Source organism: Symphalangus syndactylus, chromosome 15, assembly GCF_028878055.3.
Source record: "Symphalangus syndactylus isolate Jambi chromosome 15, NHGRI_mSymSyn1-v2.1_pri, whole genome shotgun sequence".
Lineage (NCBI taxonomy): Eukaryota > Metazoa > Chordata > Mammalia > Primates > Hylobatidae > Symphalangus > Symphalangus syndactylus.
Genome location: NC_072437.2, coordinates 83754768 through 83781253, shown reverse-complemented (window position 1 = coordinate 83781253; position 26486 = coordinate 83754768). Strand labels below are relative to the sequence as shown.

The window sequence follows — 26486 nt, the reverse complement described above, 5'->3', positions numbered from 1 at the left end:
GGGTGGATTGCCTGAGGTCAGGAGTTCAAGACCAGCCTGACCAACACGGTGAAACCCCGTCTCTACTAAAAATACAAAAATTAGCCAGTCATGGTGGTGCACGCCTGTAATCCCAGCTACTCAGGAGGCTAAGGCAGGAGAATCACTTGAACCCAGGAGGTGGAGGTTGCAGTGAGCCAAGATCACGCCACTGCACTCCAGCCTGGGTGACAGAGCAAGACTCCATCTCAAAAACAAACAAACAAAAACAAAAACAACAAAAAAATAAAATTATCCTTATAAATCACAGCTCAAATGTTACCTTTCTAACTTTTAATTGCCTAGAAGATAAAGTCCAAATTTCTCAGCATGCATTCAAGACCTTCTCTAGGGGAGGACAAACATAACTTCCCACACTCATTTCTGTTTAGTTCCCGTTCTTCTCTTGCTTTAAACACCTGTATCCTATACTTGGCAACAATGAACAAGAGCCATTTTTCCAACAATTCCCTTTATCTCTTGCTATTGTGCCTTTACCCACTCTTAGACATTCTTATGCACCCAGACATCCCTTCTATGAAGCCTTTGCTAATAATGACAAACAGAAGTTATCATAACCTCTTTTGTGCTTTCAGAGCTCTTGGTACATGGTTTTCTTAAATAAGATGATTTATTTGGAATATTTTTAGATTTACAGAAAAGTTGCCAATTGTAATACAACTGTATACCCCTCACCCAATATACCCTAATGTTAACATTTTATATTATCATGATGTATTAGTAAAAACTGAGAAATCAACATTGTTACATTACTATTAACTAAACTCCAGACTTTTTTGGATTTCACCAGTTTTCCCACTAATGCCCTTTTTCTGTTCCGAGTTCTAATCCAGAACACCATGTTGCATTTAGTCATAATGTTGCTACTGTCTAATGTCTTGAGTGCTGTTGTTCCATACATTTTGTCCAGGTTTTTAGTTATTTCATAAAGGAGGGTATAACTGGAAGCAAAGTCTAAGATTAGTTTTAAATAAAGCAAGAGGAAAGCATTTTTTCTAATTTAAAATATATCTATCGTTGGCCGGGCGCAGTGGCTCACACCTGTAATCCCAGCACTTTGGGAGGCCAAGGCGGGCGGATCACGAGGTCAGGAGATCGAGACCATCCTGGCTAATATGGTGAAACCCCGTCTCTACTAAAAATACAAAAAATTAGCCAGGCGTGGTGGCGGGCACCTGTAGTCCCAGCTACTCGGGAGGCTGAGGCAGGACAATGGCGTGAACCCGGGAGGCGGAGCTTGCAGTGAGCTGAGATCGTGCCACTGCACTCCACCATGGGTGACAGAGCAAGACTCCGTCTCGAAAAAAAAAAAAAATATATATATATATATATATATATATATATATCGTCATATATCAAGGGCAATATTTGTTTGAAAATAAAAGAAAAATCTCGTTCAGTTAAAAAAAAAGGGGCTCCGAGCTGGCAAATGCCACCAACATAGCTTAATTTTAATTTAAATAAAATAGTTCTTGTGAGGTTACTCAGTGGTATACTGGAAACCTGAGAATGCCATTGCTGTTAACAGGGTCCACAATCCCTCACCTCACTGCTTCTTTTCTCTCCTTATCACTTACCTATAAAACTGGATGGAGAGCCGCAGAGATGAGGACATTTGCTAAGAAATTCTTTCTTTTCTAAGTGGTATGTGAAAATAAAGTAAATTCATGTTGAGCACATTAATCTATTGCCTTGGCTGTGTAAGAATCACCAAGAATTCTCACAACCTTAGCAACAGTTGCAAAATAGAAATACAACAAAACAAAGGTGAGAAAATTAACCAAGTGTCTGCTTTTTAAACAATCTATTGATATAATTCACCACATTAAGATATTAAGCCAGAAAACCCATATGCTCATCTTATGGAAAGCATTTAAAATCCACACCTATTCATCATAAAAACTCTTAACAAAGAGCAAAGAGTTTTCTTAAACTGATAAAAGGCATCTACCAAAAATCTACAACAAGTATTCTAATGGTAAAATATTATAAGGTTTTTCTTAAAAATTAGGAATCATGCCTTTTATCTCCACTTCTATTCAGTGTTGTACTAGAGTCCCAGGCAACACAGCAAGACAAAAAGGAAGGGGAAAGGGGCTCTATAAGCATTGAAATTAAAGAAGCAGAATGTATTAAAAGTACATTAAGTACCACAAAAGTAAGGGCAAAATCTGCAATTACTTTTGCACCAAACTAATAGTATATGCAGATGTAATGATTACTTGCAAAGAGAAAAATCCCCCCAAATATCTAAACTAAAATTATCAAAACTACCAAGGGAGCTGAATAGAAAATCAACACCAAAAATCATTTTTATTTCTATATCTCAGCAAAAAAGAGCTTAGAGGTGGCATGTTAAAAGTTATCATTTACTAACAAAAAGGCAAATTTGTTAGAAGAAAACATAATTTAAAAATGCGCAGCCAGGCACGGTGGCTCATGCCTGTAATCCCAGCACTTTGGGAGGCTGAGGCGGGTGGATCACGAGGTCAGGAGTTCGAGACCAGCCTGACCAACATGGTGAAACCCCGTCTCTACTAAAAATACAAAAAATTAGCTGGGTGTGGTGGTGTGCACCTGTAATCCCAGCTACTCAGGAGGCTGAGGCAGGAAAATCGCTTAAACCAGGGAGGTGGAGGTTGCAGTGAGCTGAGGTGGCGCCACTGCACTCCAGCCTGGGCAAAAGAGCGAGACTCCATCTCAAAAAAAAAAAAAAAGTGCAATGTCTTTATGGATAAAATTATAAAACTTTTGGAAAGGCATTAAAGAATAGACAAATAGGCCACGTGCAGTGGCTCACATCTGTAATCCCAGCACTTTGGGGGGCCAAGGCAGGTGGATCACGAGGTCAGGAGTTCAAGACCAGCCTGACCAACATGGTGAAACCCCGTGTCTACTAAAAAATACAAAAATTAGCCAGGCATGATGGTGTGCACCTGTAATCCCAGCTACTCAGGAGGCTGAGTCAGGAGAATCGCTTGAACCTGGGAGGCAGAGGTTGCAGTGAGCCAAGATCGTGCCATTGCACTCCTGCCTGGATGACCGAGTCTCCAAAAACAAAAAAAAAGACTTGACAAATAGACAAATTCACTGTATTTACTAATAATGACACTCAGAATCATGAGTATATCTGTTCTTTCCAAATTATTAATCTATTGATCCAATATAATTCTAATGAAAATTTCATTTTTTTCATGAAACCTAACAAGCTGATTTTTTAAAATTATGTGAAAAAGCAAAGGATCAAGGCAAGAGGCTTGTAAAAAAAAGAATTGGGCAGGGCAGAGGGGAAGCAAGAGTTTGCTCTCTAAGATATTAAGATGTAATATGAAGCTACCATCACTAAGATGAGTAGTATTGGCTCAAGGGTAGACAAATATATCAATAGAACATAATACAGAACTAAGAAATAGAGCACATTATATTAGCAAGGGTAATCCTTGATTATGCTACAATCACTAATAAAACCTGAAATAGCTTTACTTAATACAATAAAGGGTTAATTCTGTCTTAGTCCGTTTGGGCAGTTATAACAAAAAATACCTTAAATGGTGTAGCTTATAAACAACAGAAATTTATTGCTCATGGTTCTGGAGGCTGGGAAGTTCAGGACAAAGCACCAGCTAATTCTTGTGTTTGGCGAGGGACTGTCTTCCTCATAGACAGCACCTTCCTGCTATATATTCACATGGTGGAAGGGGGAGGGGATCTCTTTTTTAAGGTCACTAATCCCATTCATGAAGCCTCTCCCCTTAAGACCTAATCACCTCCCAAAACCCTCACCTCCTAATACCTTGGAGGTTAGGATTTCAAAATAGGAATTTTGGGGGGACACAAACATTCAGATCAGAGCAATTTCTCACTCATAATACTAATTGATGAAGGTCATAGAACTCTCCCTGGTGCTCTCCTCCAACTTGGAGATCTTGGCTGCTTCCATTATGCAACTCCACATTTGGGGCTCCTTGCTTCTGGCCGCAGGATGAGAGGGGGCACATGCACATGCAGACACACCTACTCTTAGGCGCCTATAACACTCCCACGCATTCCCACTGGTGAAGCTCAGGCACCAGGTCTCAACACAACCACACGGAAGGCTGGGTAATGAAGTTTTTTTGTCTGCGCAGGAAGAGGCAATGGTGTTGATGAACCAGCATTTTATCTGCCAAACAGTATGGAAACTTGATATATGACAAAATTGACATAGTGGATCCCTGGGAAAAATATCGATGAGATAAAAAATCATAATAAACGATGCTAAAAGAAAAAAAAGAAGTCTATTTCTTCTTCACACTGCACACAACCAAATAATTTTCAACTGATTTTAAAATTTAAATAAGAAGGACAGAAGAAGTATATGAGAATATCTTTATATCCCAGATATCTAGAAAGACATCTTAAACTACGCAAACCTGGAAGGAAATGATTAAAAAAAAAAAAAGCACATCATCAAGAAAGAGAAAAGACAAATTACAAACTACTAGAAGATATTTGCAATACATATAACTGACAAGAAATTAGTATTTAGAATATATAAAGAAATTATACAAATTAACTATTATAAAAATACAAGTAAATTAGAAAAAAATGGGCAGGTGATCTGAATAAACATATAAGCAAAAATATGAATGGCCAATAATCAAATATAAACAACTGTACTTCATTAATAAGTCAGAAAATGAAAATCAAAATCACGAGAAGATTTCATTTCATAAAAATTTGATTGGAAAAGTTGAAAAGTCAGACAGCATCAGGTATTGGCAAGGAGGAAGAACAATAGGAAATCTTTTCCACTGCTACTGACAATATAAATTGATACAAAAAACTTGAGGACTGATATGACACTATCCTATGAAATTAAAACTGTGCATATCCCATGAAATGGCAATTCCACTTGTAAGAAAATGCTTTCACGTGTGAACTATGGCTAGCTACTTCAACACAGATGATAATCTTGAGAATACAATACTGAGTAAAAGAAAAACAAGATTCAGAAGAATACATATAGTATACCATTTTTATAAAGTTGAATCAGGCAAATCTAAGGGTATTGTTTCAGAATTCACACATACATGTGTTTAAAAATCCATGCTATAAAGAAAAACAAGGGAATGAGCAAAAGTCAAAATTTAAGGTAGAGGATACTTCTGGTGATGTGGCAAGGGGGTAGGGCAGTGAGGAGCACACAACGATCTTCAGGATGTCAAGGAAGCTGCACTTTTTAAGTGGGGTGATGGGTTCACAGGCATTCATTTCATTGTATAATTAACTAGGATCAGCATAAATATTCCCTTATGCATCAAATATTTAGTTTTTAAAATTAAAACACACATGCACGCACAAGAAAAAGGAAAGAAGTAAATACTCTGTAAACTGACCCCCAGTCAAGAGAGCTGTTGATTTTGCAATTGCTTAGGAGCATAAAGACTGGGAGTATATGTTGTCTTTTTACACTGAGTCTGTAGTGAGATCCTCTGTCCTAATAACATTTTAAATTTTGTTTCCCTTTTGCAATTGCCTAAAAGCTCCTCACAGTATAATGTATTCCATCTTTTTCTTTATTTAATATCAAAATCCGCTTTTATTTTTTTCCCCAGCGGCCAGGTTCTAGCTGCTCTTCCTAGAACCTCTAGGCAAGTTCAAGCTCTACAGAATCTTACGACAATATATGAGGTAATTTCTCCCTAATTTATGTTTATATTGGTTTCACTTTGTATAAGCACTGGGTGTTGAGTTTACTTCTGTATATTGTCTGGCTTATATGTATCTGGTATGAACTCTTCTTCTCATAGCCTTCTCTCCTTTCTCATAATCACATGATTTTGTTGGTTCCCCAAATCAGAACTTCTTCACTTGTGCTATTGGCTTTCCAGCCAATTTCATAATAGTATCTTTGGATTTAAAGTGTGCACTTACAAAGAGGCTACAATAACAGAAATTAAAATATTTATAAATAAAACCTTACTCATTAAACAATGGTTCTTAACAAAGGATGCACCAAAAGCACAGGGTATATTTATTAAAATTCTCACCCAGGGACCCATCTCGACATAATGTCTAAGATGTAGAATATTGAAAAGAATTACCAAACATTAATGGCAGTGGTGGCCCATCTAGAACGGCTGCTGCCATGGGGAAGGCACGGCCAGCTGCAGTCGGGGAGGCACAGCTAGGGCTATGTGCTCCTCTGAGCCAGCGGAAGCCAGGAAGAGGTGAAAGTCCCGCCCCCTTCTCTGATGGCAGGGCAGGAGCCTCATGCTCCCCAGGCACAGCTGCAGCTGCTCAGCTGCAGCTACAGACCTGGACATCCCTGTGATCTTGGGGGCCAGGAGCACGCAGGAGCCCTGCCCTCCTGGGCGCAGCTGAAGCTGCCCAGCTGGGGTTGCAGACCCAGGCATTTCTGCACTCTCAGTGTTCTGATAAGGCCCCCCATTCCCCTACAGGCTCAGAAGTGCCTGCTCCCGCTCTCAGGCCTCTCTGAGTTCCTGGTGCTCACTCCAATCTTGGAGCAAAATTGTGGCTGAACCTAGGCGCGGTCACAACCTGGCTGGCTGTGCGCATGCTCAGGGCAGCACTGACATGCTAGCCCCCTGCTGCCTCAGCCCCCTCTCGACTTTGGGTACTGACGAGCACAGGAGGGAAGCCAAGGGGGTTGCTGAGGGCATCTCGGCACTGGCCTGCAGGCCCCCTCAGCTGGAAAAGCCTGGGTGCCATAAATAGTCGTAGGAGGCAGACGGGCTCCTGGGCAGAAAAGGGCGGGTCCCTGGTGAAGCCCCACCTTCAAGCCCAGAAAGGCTGCCAGTCCTGTGGACCGCAATGGGAGCTGATGGTGCTTTTTCCACACTCGCCCATGGCCGCCCATAAACCAGTCAGCAAGCACTTCCTCCCATCTGAAGCCCATAAAAACCCCCAGATTCAGCCAGACTCTCTGGAGAAACATCGGGAGGACCAGCTGTAGAGAGGAGCCACCCACTCCAGGGTCTCCTCTCTGCTGAGAACTAATACTCATCAGGACACCCTGGCTGCAGAGAGGAGCTGCCCGCTGCAAGTCTCCTCTGAGCTGTTCTATCACTCAGTAAAGCTCTTCACCTTGCTCACCCTCTGCTTGTCCACGTACTTCATTGTTCCTGGGCGCTGGGCAAGAACTTGGAACCTGCCAAATGGTGGAGTTGAAAGAGCTCTAACACGAACAGGGCTGAAACACACCCCTTGCTTGCCACGTTGTGGGTGACAAGAAGGAGAGAAGAACTGCAGCCTTTTGGGGAGCTCAGACCTAAGAGCTCCCCGAGGCAGGACTATGACACCCTCTTTAGGGCTCTGTGGTTCCTGACGTCTCCAAACCTCTAGGTGCCACCACCTTCCCCGGTGCCAGCCATGCAAGCTGCTTGCAGGACACCTGGTCCAGCCACAGCCTTGCAGAGAGCCGGAAGATGCCCACCCTGCCGCAGACAGCATGCCTCGCTGTGTGCAGTAGCTGGACCCCACATCTGCTCGCTCACACACCCCTCACCGCTCAGCTCGCCCTTGGCAGGAATGGGACCCAAGCCAGTAGCACGAGTTGAGCGCAGCCTGCCAGGCCGAGCGGGCTCAGTGGGCCTGAGCAAAACTTAGGCAAAGGCGCCAATGACCACAGAGGTTTCTGCTGGTGAAGCGACCCCAGGGATCCCGTAACAATATCATGGTAGAAATTGATGGCTCCCTGTTTGTGTTTTCCAAGAAGCAGAGGTCAAGACCAGACTGGAGGAGCAAACGATGAGGGGAATGCTGTTGGAGGATAGAGGCGGGAGCTGGAGAAGGCAGGGAGCATCATCAGACCATGTCGTAGCTCTGACACCTCTGCAGAAAGGATTTTGTGGAAAGAATCTCAGACGGTAGGGCAGTTCCAAGAAAGGCTGAGCTAGGTCAATCTCAGTGGTGAGTCCTTAAGCCAGTCACCTGTTATGGGAACACCATATCTGGCAAGAATGGGCCTGCATTAACACTTCCACAGGGCTCAGTTACTGGCTGGCTGCAGCCACTGAGAACACCAGCCAACTGTGCTTCTCTCAACTGAAGAGCTGAGTGGTGCACATTCACGACCACCACATCGTGGTAAACAGGAAATACTACAAGAGGAAGCATCTGAGATTTAGAATTCTAGTTCTTGTTCTGTCACTTCTAGGTGTATGCTTTTAGATGTTAGGTACAAATCTTAATTTCCTCACCTGAACAATGCAAATAATAACATCTGCCTAGTCTATATCAAAACATTCTAATTATCAAAGGAAATGAGTGTGAAAGTGCTTTGAAAAAGTACATTAAGGCCAGGCGTGGTGGCTCACGCCTGTAATCCCAGCACTTTGGGAGGCCAAGGCGGGCGGATCACGAGATCAGGATCCTGGCTAACACCGTGAAACCCCATCTCCACTAAAAATACAAAAAATTAGCCAGGCGTGGTGGCGGGCGCCTGTAGTCCTAGCTACTCGGGAGGCTGAGGCGGGAGTGCACTGCACTCCAGCCTGGGAGACAGCCAGACTCCGTCTCAAAATAAATAAATAAATAAATAAATAAATAAATAAATAAATAAATGTACATTAAGAGAGAAAAAATGTAAATCTTATTGGAAGCCATTGCCCAAAGTCCATAATTAGATTTTTTTTTAAGAAAGGAACAATGACATGACGATAATTACAAGAACATGAAATTTTTATTAGATAAAATCAATGTTTAGTCAACTTTCTTTCTAGACAAAATTTTGTTTCCTTTCAAATATCTGATGTACACATGCAATTTTACAGTTAAGCCATGAATATAGTCATTCATTCATCATTGTCTCATCAAATATTTATGGATTATCTTGTATGTTCCAGGCCCTTTTTTTTTTTTAGCAACTAGAGTTATAGAAAGGAACTTTAAAAAGCTCACTGCAAAATATATGTTTATATTACCATGTGTGTGGATGGGGACCAGGACCAGGGAGTGTCCTTTTCATACTCCTTATAGATAAAACTGTCATGGCTCTAACTACAGATGAGAACGATGTGAACAACTCTTTTTTAATTTTATCAATTTTGCCCCTTAAACTGTAGATTGTTCTCTGGCAGCCGGTAACAGCTGACCTTATTGTGAAGAAAAAACAAGTCCATTTTTTTGTAAATGCATCTGATGTCGACAGTGTGAAAGCCCATTTAAATGTGAGCGGAATTCCATGCAGGTAGGCACCATTCAATACATATTGAGTAGTTACTATAAGCACCTACTGTGCACTTGACTAGGGTATGGTATAATTGCTTACTGGAAAAATAAAATGTATTAACCATGGCAGCATAGAAGTCTCTGACTGGACCAAATGGACTGGTGATAAAGCCTAAGGTCCAGCTCTGTGATCTTGGATAAGTGGTTCAACCCCTCATGACCTCCATCCCTTATCTAAAATGCAGGTTAGACTCAGTGATTGGTAAAGCCTCTCATAGTTCCTTTTTCTCTGACGACTCTGTAACCAGACTCAGGGAGCAAAACTGTCATTTGTCTTGGTAGGCTTTTTGATATCTCCTGAAAAAGCAGCTGCGGGAGGGCATTTAGCTTCTGCTAATTCTTCTTCACAAAGACAGTGACCATTTCTGAATGTCTGGCTTTAAAAAGTATAACAGGTGGTTAGACTCTGCAGAGATCTTGGGTTAGTCTGGCACTGCCCCTTACCACCTATATGACCCTGGGGGAATTATTCACCTCTCTGCTCCCAAGTTTTGTATATTAAGGGTAAAAACAGCACCTACCACGTGGATTAGAAATGATTTCCTTTTCTTACAAAGTGTATCAGGTACAATTTCTGCTCAGAGTCTAGCCTTCTTCCTATGGAGTCTCCTGTCTAATATCTCCTCTCCATATCTACTGCCCAACTGCCAGTACCTTCCTGGTGGCCTGGCCCCTTCCTTAAGACCATGCTGTCTTCTACGTATCAATGGGTGCCCCCTGGATAATATGCTATGCTAATTATTAGTAATATATTATAGAGTATATTATAGGTGTGTACTGTTTTCCAGGAACTGTGCTGTGCTGAACCTTTCTATTAATTGACATTGTGTCTATTAATCTTTATTTAACCCTGTGAAGTAGATGCAATCCCCATTATATAGATGAAAAAATATCCTTACTTATAAAGGAATTTTTCAGGGTAAATCAGAAAGAATATGGCAGAGTTAGGAGTCGAACTTAGACCTTTCTGATGTCAACGCTGTGGCTTTTATTTATTGGCCTAAATAAAAGTAAAGAACCCTTTGTTAGTATGATAGCTAACTTTCAATTTGTCCATCTCAGGTGATAGAATGCCTGAATTCAGTTAAAATATTTGCCTGGTTAACAAATGTGGTGCTCTGAAGAGAGCTTGAATGAGATGCCTTTCCTGTACTTCCCTTTTCCTGTTCTATTTCTTTGGCTCTGCAGAACATCTGATGCAGGTCAATGGGGGAAAAAATAAGAAAAAAAAAAAAAAAAAAAGAAAAGGCTTTTCTGCTTCTTCTTCCTCTTTAACTGAAAACAGCATAATACAGTGTTAGTCTGGATTGAAGGAAAGTACATTAATCCATATGTTCATATAAAAGACACTGAAGAATCACCATTGAGTAATGTTGGTAATGGTGGGAAAGGGTGGTTTTTATGGAGGTCCTGAAAATATACCTAATAGGAGCTACTTTTTCTCTAGTGCCCATGTAGGCTCTACTGAAATGGTCTGTCAATCAGTTTGTCACAATGTGAGATGTCTTACTTTTACCCTGATGAAATGCTTATGAGGTTTCTTAGTGATTTTTTTCTTCATGCTCACCTGCTGTGCCTGCAATGCGCCATGTGGGAAGATCCACTCTCTGCTTGGAAACAAGCTCACTCTCTGTTTCATCACCTAGTGTCTTGCTGGCAGATGTGGAAGATGTTATTCAACAGCAGATTTCCAATGACACAGTCAGCCCCCGAGCCTCCACATCGTACTATGAACAGTATCACTCACTCAATGAAGTAAGCCACGACACAGCTCTTCAAAGCTACTATTTTCATTTAACCAGCATTGCCATTTCAACCACGGGAATACTCAAGAATCATAACTGGTGGAAGATGGTAAAAAACAAAAACAAAGCACATACACACTTAGGTTAATTACACAGTGGTCATTCATTTTTTTGGTAGATATCTTCCCTGAGAAGACTGTATCATGTTTGGTAAACTGCAGGATGTTTGTCTACAGCTAAGAATATCTCTAACTGCTGGGAGTAACACTTTATGCTATGGAACAACAGAAATTAAAGAATAGGGGCTTTTAATTAAAACTGCCACCAAAAAATTACCAGTCCAATTAATCATGTCTCTTTGGACCATTACTCTAATTTTACTATTACCAATTACCAGATTAGCTCACTGAATTAAAGGAATATATTCACTTATATTTAATACACTATAACTAATTGCATTTTACTCCTTAGAAGGAAGCTATTTAAACTAATAATAATAATAATGCCTTTGTTTTAATCTTTAAGAAATTGGATGTTTTTTTTCTATCAGTACTTACAGGTTCCACTCCTTCTAGAGAGAACTTGAGTAAGATGTTGATGTGCAGGTGAGACCTCAGCAAGCTTTCACATAATCCACTAAAAGCCATTCCCTGTATTTGTTAGTTGAAAGAATAAATTCGCAGGAGGACTTTCTTTTTTATATGATATTCTCCAAGTAGTAAAAATACCTTGATGCCTTTTTATAAGAGTATGCAACTATATTGCCTAATATAACTATTTTTGTCATCTTTGACTAGGTGCCCAGAAACTATTAGGGACCATATCCATATTTTTAAGACATCTAGGACTTAGGTAATGAGAATCAATTTTATGTACGTAATCTTTAAAAGCATCCATTCCTTCCCAGTTAATTAAGCCAGAAGTCAGTATGCTTCTAGAATGTGTGCCTGGTTGATTGAGGGGGTCTTACAATTGCACCCCCCCTTTTTTAATCTCTCCTACATCTATCCAACTTAGACCACCTCTCTCCAGCATCCATCAGCAGGACTGCATGAGCAAACTCGATGCAGAGAGGCTTCATAGGTGGGATTTGCAAAATATAGAAGGTGAAACTGTCACTGCTGTGATAAGTTTGGTGGGGAGAGGGGAATGCCATAAAATAAACAGAAGTATTTTTAAATATTTGTTAAAACATATTTTAATTATTTTGTTCAAAAAAGTTATGTTTTCTTACCATATCTTCAGGAAAGAGTTGGAATGACACAGGAGAAAACAATAAGCACAAGGCCGGGCGCGGTGGCTCACGCTTGTAATCCCAGCACTTTGGGAGGCCGAGGCGGGTGGATCACGAAGTCAGGAGATAGAGACCACGGTGAAACCCCGTCTCTACTAAAAATACAAAAAATTAGCCGGGCATGGTGGCGGGCGCCTGTAGTCCCAGCTACTCGGAGAGGCTGAGGCAGGAGAATGGCGTGAACCCGGGAGGCGGAGCTTGTAGTGAGCCGAGATTGCGCCGCTGCACCCCAGCCTGGGCGACAGAGCGAGACTCAGTCTCAAAAAAAAAAAAAAAAAAAAAAAAAAAAAAAAGCACATGGCTCTATTAGTTTGCTAGGGCTGCGATAATAAAATACCACAGACTGTGTAGCTGAAATCACAGAAATTTATTTTCTCACGATTCTAGAGGCTAGAAGATCAAGGTGTCAGTAGGTTTGGTTTCTACTGAGGCCTCTTTCCTCAGCTTGCAGGTAGTTGCCATCTCACAGTGTTCTTCCTCATATGGCCTTTTCTTTCAGACAGTTTCTCTCTTGTCACCCAGGCTGGAGTGCGATAGCACGATTTTGGCTCACTGCAACCTGCGCCTCTCGGGTTCAAGCAATTTTCCTGCCTCAGCCTCCTGAGTAGCTGGGACTAGAGGCGCACACCACCATGCCCAGCTAATTTTTTGTATTTTTAGTAGAGATGGGATTTCACCATGTTGGCCAGGCTGGTCTTGAATTCCTGAGCTCAAGTGATCTTCTCGCCTTGGCCTCCCAAAGTTCTAAGATTACAGGCGTCAGCCACCGTGCCCAGCCTCATATGGCCTTTTGTTTGTGCACATGCATCCCTGGTGTCTCTCTCTGTATATCTTAATCTCCTTTTCATATAAGGACACCAGTCAAATTGGATTCGTGCCCACTCTAAGGGCCTCATGTTGACCTGATCATCTCTTTAAAGGCCCTATCTCCAAATACAGTCACTTTCTAACCTACTGGGAGTTAGGGATTCAACATATGAATTGGAGAAAGGGGTACATTTACTCCTTAACTATGATATTCTAGAAAATATCTTGTACTTCTCTCTGCACCCCCGCCCCTATTATTTTCTAAGAGGTTCATAGGAACCATAACAATTTTGCTCTCAGAATATTCCTCTAAGTGCTTCTTTCCCTTTGATCGGTGGTCTCTTGATCAGCCCTCCCTACAAGATGGCCTGGTGGGAGGCAGAGGTTATTTTGTCATTGACTCACATCAGGAGATCTTAAATGATCTGGTGTAGGCAGAAAGAAACAAATGGCCAAAAATTACTTCTTAGAAGAAATGGCGAGAGAAAAAGAGTTCTTCAAAGTATGTTATATTATTACCCCAGCTTAGTTTGAGAAATGAATAAAGTCTGTCGGTTAAACTGCCTTCATATTACACAGCCTTTCCTGTTAGAGGAAATCTACTAAAGTATCAATGCATAAATTATTTTTTTGTGGTAGCTTTCTCAGATGTATTTATGCCTAGAAGAGTAACACGGGAAATGGAGTTTCAATTAGGAAATTGCTGACGGTTACATTTCTGACACCCCAGACACTGACAGGGTCGGTACTTGGTGGCAGGTGGGCAGGAGCCCTTAACTCTCAGCATGGGGACAACCACTCACACCTATCACTCATGCTGGTTATGTGATCTCAGAGAACCCGAGGACAAATGGTGCTCCAGTTTTTACCAGCTAGGATTGCTATTTGAAATCACCTCTAGAAAAGTTCCCAGAGATAAAGCCAGGGTTTGATTGCTTTGTTTCAGAAGGCATCAGAGTTTAAGAATGGACCCTGGAAAGTTGGTCCACATTAAAACATAACCCAGTTCAATCCCAGCAATCCTAACCAGACAATAATTCAATGCTTGCTTTGAAGTGGGTGCTAGCCTAAAGTCAGAATCTTTTTCTTTTCTTTTTTTTTTTTTTTTGCTTTTTCCTTCCCCTATTATCTTGACAGAACCTCAAATACAACTGGACTTCCACCCAAGAGAGAGGTCCAGAATCGAACTACTTCTTGGGGGGATAATTGAGTTTGTTTGTTTTTCCTCCAGATTGTCCCCACCTTTGCCTCTCATCATTCTGCCAATCTCACTGTGCTTGCACAGGTCTTTAGTGGGAAACAATGATGCTTCCATTTATCCTGCATAGAGATAGTGCTCAGGGCTCCCTTCATCTTGAAAAGTGCATTTTTTAAAAAGTCTCATATAAAAATGAACTTTTGAATGAATGATACGAATTTCATTCACAGGGGCAGTGACTCAATGTGATGACTTTAAAAATAACTTTCAGGGGCCATAGTTTAAAGATTAACTTTTCCTACCTCATTATAAGTATCTTGGCACTTTTTCACTCTTTCTCAAAACCTTAACACTTATCAAAATTTTAGTTTTATTAATTTCCCTAAACAGCAGAAGAAACACCCTGCCCTAAGTGCTTTAGGTCCTCGTGCATTCCACATACAGAGGTTTTCCTTTCTCTGAAGAAGTTGTCTGCTTCCTTTGGTCAGGGAAATGCTTTGAACTTGGCTTCGTGACTAACCTCTGGTTTCCATTTTGCTAGATCTATTCTTGGATAGAATTTATAACTGAGAGGCATCCTGATATGCTTACAAAAATCCACATTGGATCCTCATTTGAGAAGTACCCACTCTATGTTTTAAAGGTATGTTGTGGGGAAGGTTGTCGATCTTTCAATGTGAGGGGAGGGATTATTTCTCCAGTCGTGTTTGTTAAAACTTGAGTTTCTTTCCTTTGAGTTCTGAAAATATTTGTGTTACAAGTGTTCCTCAACTTTAATACCTAGCTATTTAGGGGTTGGTTATTTTTCCCATTAATAATACAGTCTTGTCCTGGTCTGTATGTCCTAATCTCCTCCCACAAGGACACCAGTCAGTCTGGATTAGTACCCACCCTAAGGGCCTCATGTTAACTTAATCACCTCTTTAAAGGCCCTATCTCCAAATACAGTCTCTAGGGGGTTAAGGCTTCAGTTCTAGATGAACCCCAGTTCTAGAATTAACTCTGTTTCTGTTTATGTGACATTAGGTAAGCCATTTAACATTTCCATAAAATGAAGGAAGTGGTGTTTATTTTTTTCAAGTCCTGGACAAACACTAACAGAAAATAAAACAAGGACTTGAAAAAATAAAATTAAAAATTAAAAAAAGTGGTGCAGCTTTTTGATGTTAATTTTTAAAAATTGATACATAGTAATTGTACATGTTTCTGGGGTACATGTGATATTTTTTCTCCCTCCCTCCTCACATATGATGTTTTGATACATGCATACAATGTGTAAATCAGGGTATTTGGGATATCCATCACCTCAAACATTTATCATTTCTTTGTGTTGGGAACATTTTAAGTTCATCTTCTAGCTATTTTGAAATATACAATAAATTATTGTTGATTCTAGTCACTCTACTGTGCTACTACACACTAGAACTTATTCCTTCTATCTATTTTGTACCCACTAATCAATCTATCTTTATCCCCCTTTCTCAGCCTCTGGTAATCACCATTCTACTTTCTACCTCTATGAGATCAACATTCCCCACTCCCAGTGTCAGTGAGAACATGTGGTATTTGTCTTTCCCTGCATTGCTTATTTCACTTAACATAATGACTTCCAGTTCCATCCATGTTGCTGCAAATGATAGGATTTTATGCCTTTTAATGCCTGAGTAATATTCCATTTGTATATATGTACCACATTTTCTTTGTCCATTCATCTGTTGAAGAACACTTAGGTTGATTCTATATCTTGACTATTGTGAATGGTGCTGTAATAAACATGGGAGTGCAGGTATCTTTTTGATATACTGATTTCCTTTCTTTTGGATACATACCCAATAGTAGGACTGCTGGCTTATATGGTAGTTCCATTTTTAGTTTTTTGAGGAACTTCCACATTGTTTTTCATAGTGGCCATACTAATTTACATTCCTACCAACAGTGTACAAGGATTCCCCTTTCTCCACATCCTCTCTAGCATTCGTAATTGCCTGTCTTTTGGATAAAAGCCATTTTAACTGGGATGAGATGACATTGCATTGTGGTTTTAATTCGCATTTCCCTGATGATTACTGATGTTGAGGATTTTCTCATATACCTGTTGGCCATTTGTGTGTCTTCTTTGTCTGTTCAGATTCCTTTCTCATTTTTAAAATTGGATTATTTGTTTTTTTCCTTTTGAATTGTTTGCGTTCCTTATATATTCTGGTTATTAAGTCCCTGTTGGATGGATAGCTTGCATATGTTTTCTCTCATTTTTTTCTTTTCACTCTTATTTCCTTTGCTGTGCAGAAGCAAGTTTTCAGTTTGATGTAATCCCCTTTTATCTATTTTTGCTTCTGTTGACTGTGCTTTTGAGATCTTACCCAAAAAATCTTTGCTGAGACCAAAGTCCTGAATTGTTTTCCCAATGTTTTCTTCTAGTAGTTTTATAGTTTTAGGTCTTACATTTAAGTCTAATCTGTTTTTAGTTGATTTTATATATATGGTGAGAGATAGGGATTTAGTTTGAATTTTATGAATAAAATTTTTCCCAATACCATTTATTGACAAGACTGTCCTTTTCCCAATGTATGTTCTTGGTGCCTTTGTTGAAAATGAGATAACTGTAAATCTGTGGATTTATTTCTGGGTTCTCTATTCTAATCCATTGGTCCATGCGTCTGCTTTTATGCCAGTACCATGCTGTTTTAGTACTCCAGCTTTGCTCATTCTGTTCAGCATTACTTTGGATTTTCAAGATCTCTTATGGCTCCATGTGAATTTTAGAATTTTTTTTTCTCTTTCTATGAAGAGTGTATTGATATTGACAGGGATTGCATTGAATCTGTAGATTCCATTGGGTAGTATGGACATTTTAACAATATTAATTCTTGAGCCCATAAGCATGAGGTATCTTTTCATTTTTTTGTGTGTTCTCTTTCATCAGTGTTCTATGATCTTAATTGTAGGTCTTTCACTTCTTTGGTTAGATTTATTACAGGTTTTTTTTTGGTCATTGTAAATGGTATTTCTTTCTTGATTTTTCTTTTAGGTTGTCTGCTATTGTTGTATATAAATGCTACTGATTTTGTGTGTTGATTTTATAACCTGCAATTTACTGAATTTATCAGTTCTAACACAGTTTTTTGGTGGAGGCTAGGTTTTTCTAAATATAAGATCGTGTCCTCTACAACCAAGGATAATTTGATTTTTCCCTTCCAATTTAGATGCCTTTTATTTCTTTCTCTTACCTGCTTGCTCTGGTTAGTACTTCCTGGTACAGCTTTTGAAACTAAAGTAAGACCAGGACAACAAATCCCAGCGAGGGACAAACAGCAGGACAAGGCTGAAGTCCTTTGCAGTAGGGTTATTATGATGGTTTCTACTCCAATTGCCACCCATTTGGTTATTTATTTTCAGTTGCAAAATGTTATGCAAGAGAAGTAGGTTGATTAACCTACCTTGGATTGGATGTATTCTCTCTTGAATAAATTGACCTTAGTAAAGGTCAGTGAACATAGCCACAGTCAATTGTTTTCAGAACTAGGAAACAACTCTATAGTTCTGTTTTCTACCTCTCTCTCTTAAAAAGATTTTTTTAAAAGCTCTGGAAAATAATGTAGTCACTAAAAATGTACATTTAATTTAGTAACATATAATTTATGCACAGTATCCCAATATTATCTAAATTGTGATAGGTGACCCTCTTCAGTCAGTCAAAGGTAAGACTTTGGGTTAGGACTTCTCAATTTTAATCTGTTGTTTACAAGAACTTACAGCGCAGACTCAAGGCAGACATATGAAATGTTGTGTCCCCTTGGTCACTGAGTTGGTCAATCAGATTGGAACCATGTATCATGGCATATCCACCCATGACATTTGCTTTCAGCCATGTTGTGTGTAGTCTTTGGAACATGCTTATCTGGAACCTGTACATGTTGAAAAATCATGCATTCTGGATGGTTTGGTCCTACTCTTACTTGATCAAGGATGTGCAGATAATGTGAGTCTTTGGGATTTTGCAAACTTTTAGGTGTCAGAACCAGTGCCAAGAAAATTGGCCCAGGACTTAGAAAGGTCAAGTAAAGTAACTAATCCAGACAACTTAAGATTTTCTTTGCATTGAGTAGAATAAGCTAGGTAGTTCTCTTTGACTATACAATTTGATGATTAGTGGCCAATGCCATTGGGCTTTCTCACTTACTATCTTGTTAAATATTGCTAGTTCCAAGTTAGGAAAAAACCTCCTGGAGTGTTTCAAATGACAATCTAAATATCTAACTCTTTCTTTTTCTTATTTTGGAATTGCAAGTCTACATATTTGTTTGATTTTACAACAGCCTTCTCCCTTCCCTCTATACCAGTGGTCCTCAACCCCTGGGCTGCAGACAGGTACCAGTCCATGGCCTGTTAGGAACGAGGCCGCACAACTGGAGATGAATAGCCAGAGAGCAAGCATTACTGCCTGAGTGATGCTTCCTGTCAGATCAGCGGCAGCATTAGATTCTCATAGAAGCACAAACCCTATTGTGAACTGCGCATGCAAAGGATTTAGGTTGCACACTCCTTATGAGAATCTAATGCCTGATGATCTGAGGTGGAACAGTTTTATCCCCAAACCATCCCCACCGCTGATTCCACCCCACCTCTGCCCCATCCATGGAAAAATTGTCTTCCATGAAACTGGTCCCTGGTGCCAAAAAGGTTGGGGACCACTGCTCTATGCCCTAAATTGTGTTGTAGCTGACTTTTAAAGGCAAATACATTATGATTAATTTTGGAGGTGTTATTGATAATTCTTCTAAAGATATCAAAGGCTATCATTGAGAAAAGGTTGACAATTCTTATTCCAGAGTTAGCAGCTTGTACTAGCCCACCATACTGGGAAAAAAGCCTCTGTCCCTGGATTTGCTGGTAAGTTTGTGAGAAGTTAGATGTGTGCTTCTTTTTGTGTGAGATAAAGAAATAATCCACACCAAAAAAAAAAATATGCACTCAGAGGAAAATCTTGAGGGAGTTTCTGCTCCTGGTGTGTCTCCACACTCCCGGGGAAGATTGCCGTCCAACTCACACCCATTTACCTCTAAATGAAGCATAAAGATACAGCCCAAATCATTAGTTCTCTGGTCTCTTCTTTGAAACTTCCACATGCAGCTCTGACATGACTGCATAATTGTGGGAGGATAAAAACAGTTTTAAATCAAAGAGTCCTGGCTTCAAACTTCAGTTTCGATTCACACCAGCTTTGCTACCTTAACTAGTGTCACTTAATATCACCAGTGTTTAAATTTCCCTTGAGAATTTTCAAAGAAATGCAGAACAATGCATATCTCAGAAATTTGCTGAAACTATTAAATATAAATGAAAGTTATTATCCTGAAGCTTATTGTTATTGTTTTTGCTACTTTTGGGGTTTCTTTGAGCAGGTTTCTGGAAAAGAACAAACAGCCAAAAATGCCATATGGATTGACTGTGGAATCCATGCCAGAGAATGGATCTCTCCTGCTTTCTGCTTGTGGTTCATAGGCCATGTAAGTATTCACATTCTCTTAACCATATTTCTCAATATGGTGCTCAAGATCACCTGTGTCAGACTCAACTGGGCTATTTATTAAAATGCATTTTCCTAGGTCACATCATGAAGCTTGGGAATCTACAATTTTCACAAGTTTCCCAGGTGACTTTTATGCATTAGTAAGTTGAAGAACATGACTTCAAGCATTTAAGTCAACCAAAATATTTTTGGTCTTTTCTACATTTCTGCCTGGAGCTAAACAGCGGAAAATGATTAATAAATAGTAAATTGATTATAATATGTTTACTAAGTAGAGGAAAGGACTGAAGGAATTATCTAAGTTGGGGCCCAATTAATTTATTTCTCTTTTGGTTTTAATTATCCAGACATCTTTTGCCACTTTTGCCCTTGGAAATTGAACATAAAGCACAACATTACAGAGGTGAAACAGAATATGTCTTCTCATATGTCATAATAGGGAATTTTGTCCCTGAAGAAGGGTTTTGCATCAAAAAAGCCATATATAAGACAAATTGTATGTTGGAAAAGTAAAAGATATAATGACTATTAACCTCCCTGATAAATGAAAACAGTAAAAATTCTGCTTCAAATCCTATAAAATGGGCATATATGTTCTCTACACTGATTTCTACAAAGAATCATAGCCACTGGAAAAATAACTCAAAATATGTGTCTTTCTGATAATGATTTTTGCAGTCTTTGCATTCACGGATACATAGTAACAGAATAAATGAGTTAGGAAATTAAGATATTGGCACTTATTAAGTACATCAAGATAAAACTGTTTCTGCCTTTGCTGGACCTTGACAAATGCAAGATCCTATTTGCCTTCATTCACTGTGAATCTTCTATCCTCCATTCCCCATGGATGGGAGCTGCAACCTCCCTGAGTCTACTGGAAATTCCCAAACACCATTGGTACTACCTTGGCCAAATGAGGATGATTCCAACTGATCAGACCCTTAACATATCCCAGTCACATCATTGTCTGGAACCTTCCCCAAGTTGAGTAGTTTGGTTATTTTAGGTAGTGAAGGGAGCAGCAGTTAATAGAGAGAGAAAGGTCCAAAGTAGCAGAGTAAGAACATTTATTTTCCATTCTATCACTGAACATGAGAAGGGCCAAGAAGAAACCTCCATTCATATTGACTCTAATTTATATCAGTGAGGTTGTCCCTAATGACTGCCCTTCTCACCCTGACACCTCTGCCCTCCTATTAGACATCCTACCCTCTACCCAAGCTGCTTGCTGAATCTTTGTAAGATTAAATTATTTAATCCACAAATATTTATAAATTGCCTATGATGTTTCAGATCCTGGAAATACAAGGATGAACAAAATATAGCCCAAGGATCTTATAGCTGAGTATTTTGCTCCAACAACGTGAACCTGATTTGTGTAGCCCAAAGAAACATAATCAATAAGGTCTTTTTAAATGAACATTTAAACTCCATTCTTGCCTGCCTAAAACTAATTCAGATCATCTGACTCTCTTAGTGCTTCAAAGCACTGGAGGAGGGAAAGTAAAATAAAATATTTACCTTTCAACAATTGTGAAGGTAGGTTTTATATTAAAAAACTAAAGTACCCAAAGGTAAATTAAAATCTTAGCTTTTAAGTCTCTCACTCTTTTCTACAACTCAATAGGGATTTCAAAAATCTTACAGTCTAGTCTCAATGGAAATCCACTACACTACACTTTGAGAAGCTTGAAGCCAGTCATTTCTTTCTAAGCTTCTAATTCATGTACTCTCGGGAGGCAAATTTAGATCCTTCTCTTTCTGCAAAGGCAGAGCTGAGACCAATTTGTGCATGACTGCATCACCAAGCCAAAATCCAGCACAGGGCTGTCACATCGTAGGACCCAGTGAATATATGTTAACCATCACAACTTGCCAAGTACTTTTTCTGCCAAATGGCTTTTCTCACTGCTAACCTCCTACCAAACCTCTGCCCTAGAAAACTCTCATCTAATTGCACACAAAGTTAGAGCTCTACAACCTCAAGGCCTTCACAGAATTCTCTGCCCCTCCTTACCACAGCTGACACATGACCTAAGGACACTGCTCCCTGGTGGCTCCTTCAAGTAGAGGGGCTGCTCTTTCTTTCACATCACCATGTGCTGAGAGCCCTGGTGGAGTGGATCAGCATTCTCTTCTCCTGATACTACCAATGATCCTTCTCTTCTCAGAAACTTACACAATCTGGTTGCACTCTTATTGCTATCATGCACTGACCTTCAGATAATTTCCTGGTACCCGGTTCATGATTCTTTATTCTCCTCCAACTCTTGCCATCATTCTGAGTGAATTCAAAGTCCATGTGTGAGAGTCATCTAACAACATATCTTCACAGTTCCTTGTTCTCTGTTCTACTAAACCTCATCTCAACTCCTCTTTAGCAAATTTCTCCTGTAGCCATCCTCTGGATCTCAGAAGTAATGTTTTGCTGATCCTTAGACCCAGAATATGGCCATGGACAGCAACAAGGAAGGTTAGAATAAGCCATCTAGCAATGTAACTTCTTAATTTCCTGTCTTCTCTCATTTCTCACCCCTACTATGACTGCTTTTTTTTCAACCTTAGTAGATTTCTAGTTCCTACGCAGTTCTACATCATTTTATCAGTCCTTTTCCAGGAACACTTTCTTCACTAATTGGTCCCATCACAAATTCACCCGAACCCTCAATTTCTTGCTCCCTTGACCTGCTCTTCAGGAGTTCCAACCCCAAACACTCCACAGAATTAACCATCCTTTTTCTGAGCCACCTGGTACATCTTGCCATTGTTTGTTATCATACTTATATTAATAGCATTGAATTGCTGCTTTTCCCTTTCCAACTTATCACTTCTATTAGCTTTCTGAAGGCAGAGACCAGCTCTAAAGTAATTTTTTTGTTCCCCATAACCTGGTATATTGTTTGGTCAACATAATTGGTGCTCAAGATCCCCTTGTGGAATTTGAAATTTAAATTAATGTTGCAGGTTTAGGCTGACATACAATTTGGGGTTGCAGAGAGTATCTAAACAGTACCTACTGTTGGGATAAATACTTTATTGTCATTGGCTATGGTTCAAACTGTACATACATTATAGAGATTGGAGTAAAAACTGAGATGGATAGCTCTCTGATATGTTTGTAATGGTTATGAAAATGACATCTTGTTTTAAAATTTTCCCTTCATGTGTCTTATATGTTTTTTTTTTAGCAACCCCATTAACTGACCTATATGTCTTTATGTACTAATTTATTATCTGTCAAATGGTCATTGGTTAATTCCTAGGCAGGAATTGTTGTTGTTGTTGTTTAGGGCCACATTGAAGGCAAAGCTTGAGTGCACCCCAGGCAAAGTGAGAGGAAGAGCTGAGTAATCACTGACCACAGGCCAGCTGATGGGAATCAATCCCATCCTCTCATCACTCACTCAGTCTTACACTCTTCTCCATTCTCCTCTATTCTCATCTTCTTTTTCTTTTATACAGAGGCTTCTCAATTTATGGTGGGGTTATGTCTCAATAAACCCAATAAACAATCACAACTGAAAATATTCTAAGTAAAAAATGCATTTAATTTACCTAATCTACCGAATACCGAATATCATAGCCTAACCTTCCTTAAATGTGCTCAGAACACTTACGTTAGCCTACGGTAGGGCAAAATCATCTAACACAAAGCCTAATTTATAATAAATTGCTGAATATCCATGTCATTTATTAAATACTGCACTAAAACTGAAAAATGGAATGGTGGCATGGGTATGGTTTCTACTGAATATGCATTGCTTTTGCGCTATTGTAAAGTCAAAAAATCATAAGTGAAATCATTGTATATTGCAGACCATCTCTAGTAGGACAGGATTTCAATTATGTTACTTGCCATGTTGGTAAATCATACCTTCAACAAATATTTATTTATTGTCAGGCAAAATTTCTTCAGCCACCTTGAAAAACAATGTGGAAGTTCCTCAAAAGATTAAGTATAGAATTACCATATGACCCAGCAGTTCCACTCCTAGGTGTATACCCAAGACAAGTGAACACATATGTTGACAAATGATTATAGCAATATTATTCATAATAGTCAAAAAGTGGAAACAACTCAAATTTCCATCAACTTATGAGTAGAAAAATGCAGCATATTCATGCAATGAAATATCAATCAGCAATAAAAAGGAATGAAGTACTGATTCATGCTACAACATAGATGAATCTTGAAAATACTAAGCTAAGTAAAAGAAACCAAACACAAAATGCCACATATATTATTCCATTTATATGAAATGTCCAGAATGGGCAAATCCACAGAGACAGAAAGTTTGTTAGTGATTGTCAGAGGCTTGGGGAAGTGGCAGGAGGGAAAGGGGAATGAGTTATAATGGGCAAAGGCATGGGGATTTTTTATGATGAAATGTTCCAAAAATCAGATATTAGTGGTGGTTGCAAAACTCTATGAATACATCAAAAACCGCTGAATTTCACACTTTAAAATGGTGAATTTCTGGAATGTAAAGTATATCTCAATAAGCTGTTAAAGAAAAAATGGGCACCCCTTCCTTCGGGATTGTAGCTATAGCCACGCTTGAAGGTGTAGCTTGGCACACAGCACAGACTGTATCTCAGCCCTCACTCACTCCTTCTGTCTGGAGTCCTACCTATTAGATAAAGAAACAGGTAACATTGTTCAGGGCCAAACATTGGTCATCTCTCAGAGCATAACTTTTTGTAGAAAGATTCCCATCCAACCAGAGGTAAAGGTAGGAAGGAAATTTAAAAAGCGAAGCAGAAAAAGAAACTCATCATGCTGCATCTATTAAAAGTTTGGCCCATGTTGTAGAAATGAAAATGAGAAACGCTTTATTATTTTGAAAGGAACAGGCTCTCCTAATATTTTTCTAATAATGAATGCTACATTATTACTGAAAAGTGATGCTAACATAAATTTATAAATTCGTAGCATAAAAATGTATTTAACTGGTTGCTCCACTATTTAAAACATGGCTTCCCTGGAAACCATCATTCTCAGCAAACTAACACAAGAGCAGAAAACCAAACACCGCATGTTCTCACTCATAAGTGGGAGTTGAACAATGAGAACACATGGACACAGGAAGGGGAACATCACACACCGAGGCCTGTCGAGGGTGGGGGGCTAGGGGAGGGAGAGCATTAGGAGAAATACTTAATGTAGATGATGGGTTGATGGGTGCAGCAAACCACCATGGCATGTGTATACCTATGTAACAAACCTGCATGTTCTGCACATGTATCCCAGAACTTAAAGTATAATAAAAAACAAACAAACAAACAAAAAAACAAAACATGGCTTCCTTCATTCTACAAATTTTGCTTCCTTTTCATTAACCTTTTATTTCTGACCTACAGTAGATTTTAAAATAACTTTTTTCTTTCCTTTCTCTCCGATTTCATAAGTATTTATTCATGGCAAAGAATTTTAATGTGACTCGTGATTGTTCTAGGGAAATATGAATATAATATTTTAAACGTTTAAAGGGAAAATAGTAAAGTTTATAAAAGGCTTGTTTTTATTTTGTCAATAATGAAAAAGACATTTCTCAACAATGTCATGAGTATACTTTAAGGCAACAATTACAAACCAAATTAAATATTTAATGTAATTAAATGTGAATTAAATTAAAATATAGCAATGTTGCCACAAATTAAGATTTTGAACCAAAAGCTTTGTCCTAGGTGAAATGACTTGACCAGCTAAAATTTGTCTTTATAGTTCTCCTGCCTGTACATTTTGTCATTTGGGGGTAAACTTCTCAGCCACTAAATTTGGATGCCATTGGATCACATTGTAATATGTGCCGCTAAGCTGGATGACTCTAAAGTAGAGAGGAACAAGTTTGAGATGATGTCCGTTAGAATTCATAGCCAGTACCTAGGAAAAGCTACCCTAATTCTAAAGCTAGATGATCAAAGCCTTGGGAAACACACTCACTTCTAGCAAAACTTGAGCTCCACAAGTTCTAAGGACAATGTAGCAAATATCATGTAATCACATCTGGGGATAAAACATGCTATGTAGTTTAAGCTCTGATGAACATGAATTACAGAAAAAGGAGCTAAACTAAATCTAGGTTTTTGTTTCCTTAGATCTTCTTAGTGGGCTCTATGGCTTTAATAAAGAGTTAATTTTATTTCTTAAGGAAAATTTAGAAAGTTTATGGTTCGATTTTCTGCCTTCGTTAACTAGGAAGACTGTACCACGTGTAAGGCATTTATCACCACTTCGTAGCACCCTAAGTTCAGTTCTTTTGAGGAATTAGCACTCTTTCTGAAAGTTAAATCTGCAAATCTAAACATGCCACATGACAAATTAAAAAAAAAAAAAGAAGCACACTAAGCTTAGAAGAACTTAAAACAGATCTAATTAAATATACTTGGTTTAATTTGCAGATAACTCAATTCTATGGGACAATAGGGGAATATACCAATCTCCTGAGGCTTGTGGATTTCTATGTTATGCCGGTGGTTAATGTGGATGGTTATGACTACTCATGGAAAAAGGTAGGAGAAAAAGCAAGAAGACAAATCATGTTCTTCTTGGGGATATAGGATATACAGGTTGAATTATTCATAGAATTCTGGATCTAGGCACAATGGCTTTATTATTAAAATTTTTTAACTTTT

General features: G+C 39.1%; 1 protein-coding gene and 1 long non-coding RNA gene across 6 annotated transcripts in view; one reads left to right on the top strand and one right to left on the bottom strand.

Moving 5' to 3' along the window:
- LOC129463698 (uncharacterized) overlaps positions 1–26486 on the bottom strand; it is a 61784-nt gene that overhangs the window by 20430 nt on the left and 14868 nt on the right. The window contains exon 2 of one of the 4 annotated variants that reach the window (XR_010116031.1): positions 10841–11114. The exons of the other annotated variants lie outside the window; for them this stretch is intronic. This is a non-coding gene — a long non-coding RNA (uncharacterized lncRNA). The remainder of the gene's footprint in view (positions 1–10840; positions 11115–26486) is intronic. 4 annotated transcript variants of the gene reach the window in all.
- CPB2 (carboxypeptidase B2) overlaps positions 1–26486 on the top strand; it is a 53000-nt gene that overhangs the window by 11866 nt on the left and 14648 nt on the right. Inside the window, exons 2-7 of one of the 2 annotated variants that reach the window (XM_055244414.2) lie at positions 5637–5712; positions 9108–9232; positions 10920–11028; positions 14859–14960; positions 19720–19824; positions 26253–26363. In XM_055244414.2, the coding sequence (XP_055100389.1) occupies positions 5637–5712; positions 9108–9232; positions 10920–11028; positions 14859–14960; positions 19720–19824; positions 26253–26363 (628 nt within the window). The remainder of the gene's footprint in view (positions 1–5636; positions 5713–9107; positions 9233–10919; positions 11029–14858; positions 14961–19719; positions 19825–26252; positions 26364–26486) is intronic. The other variant, XM_055244415.2, reaches the window with a different exon arrangement.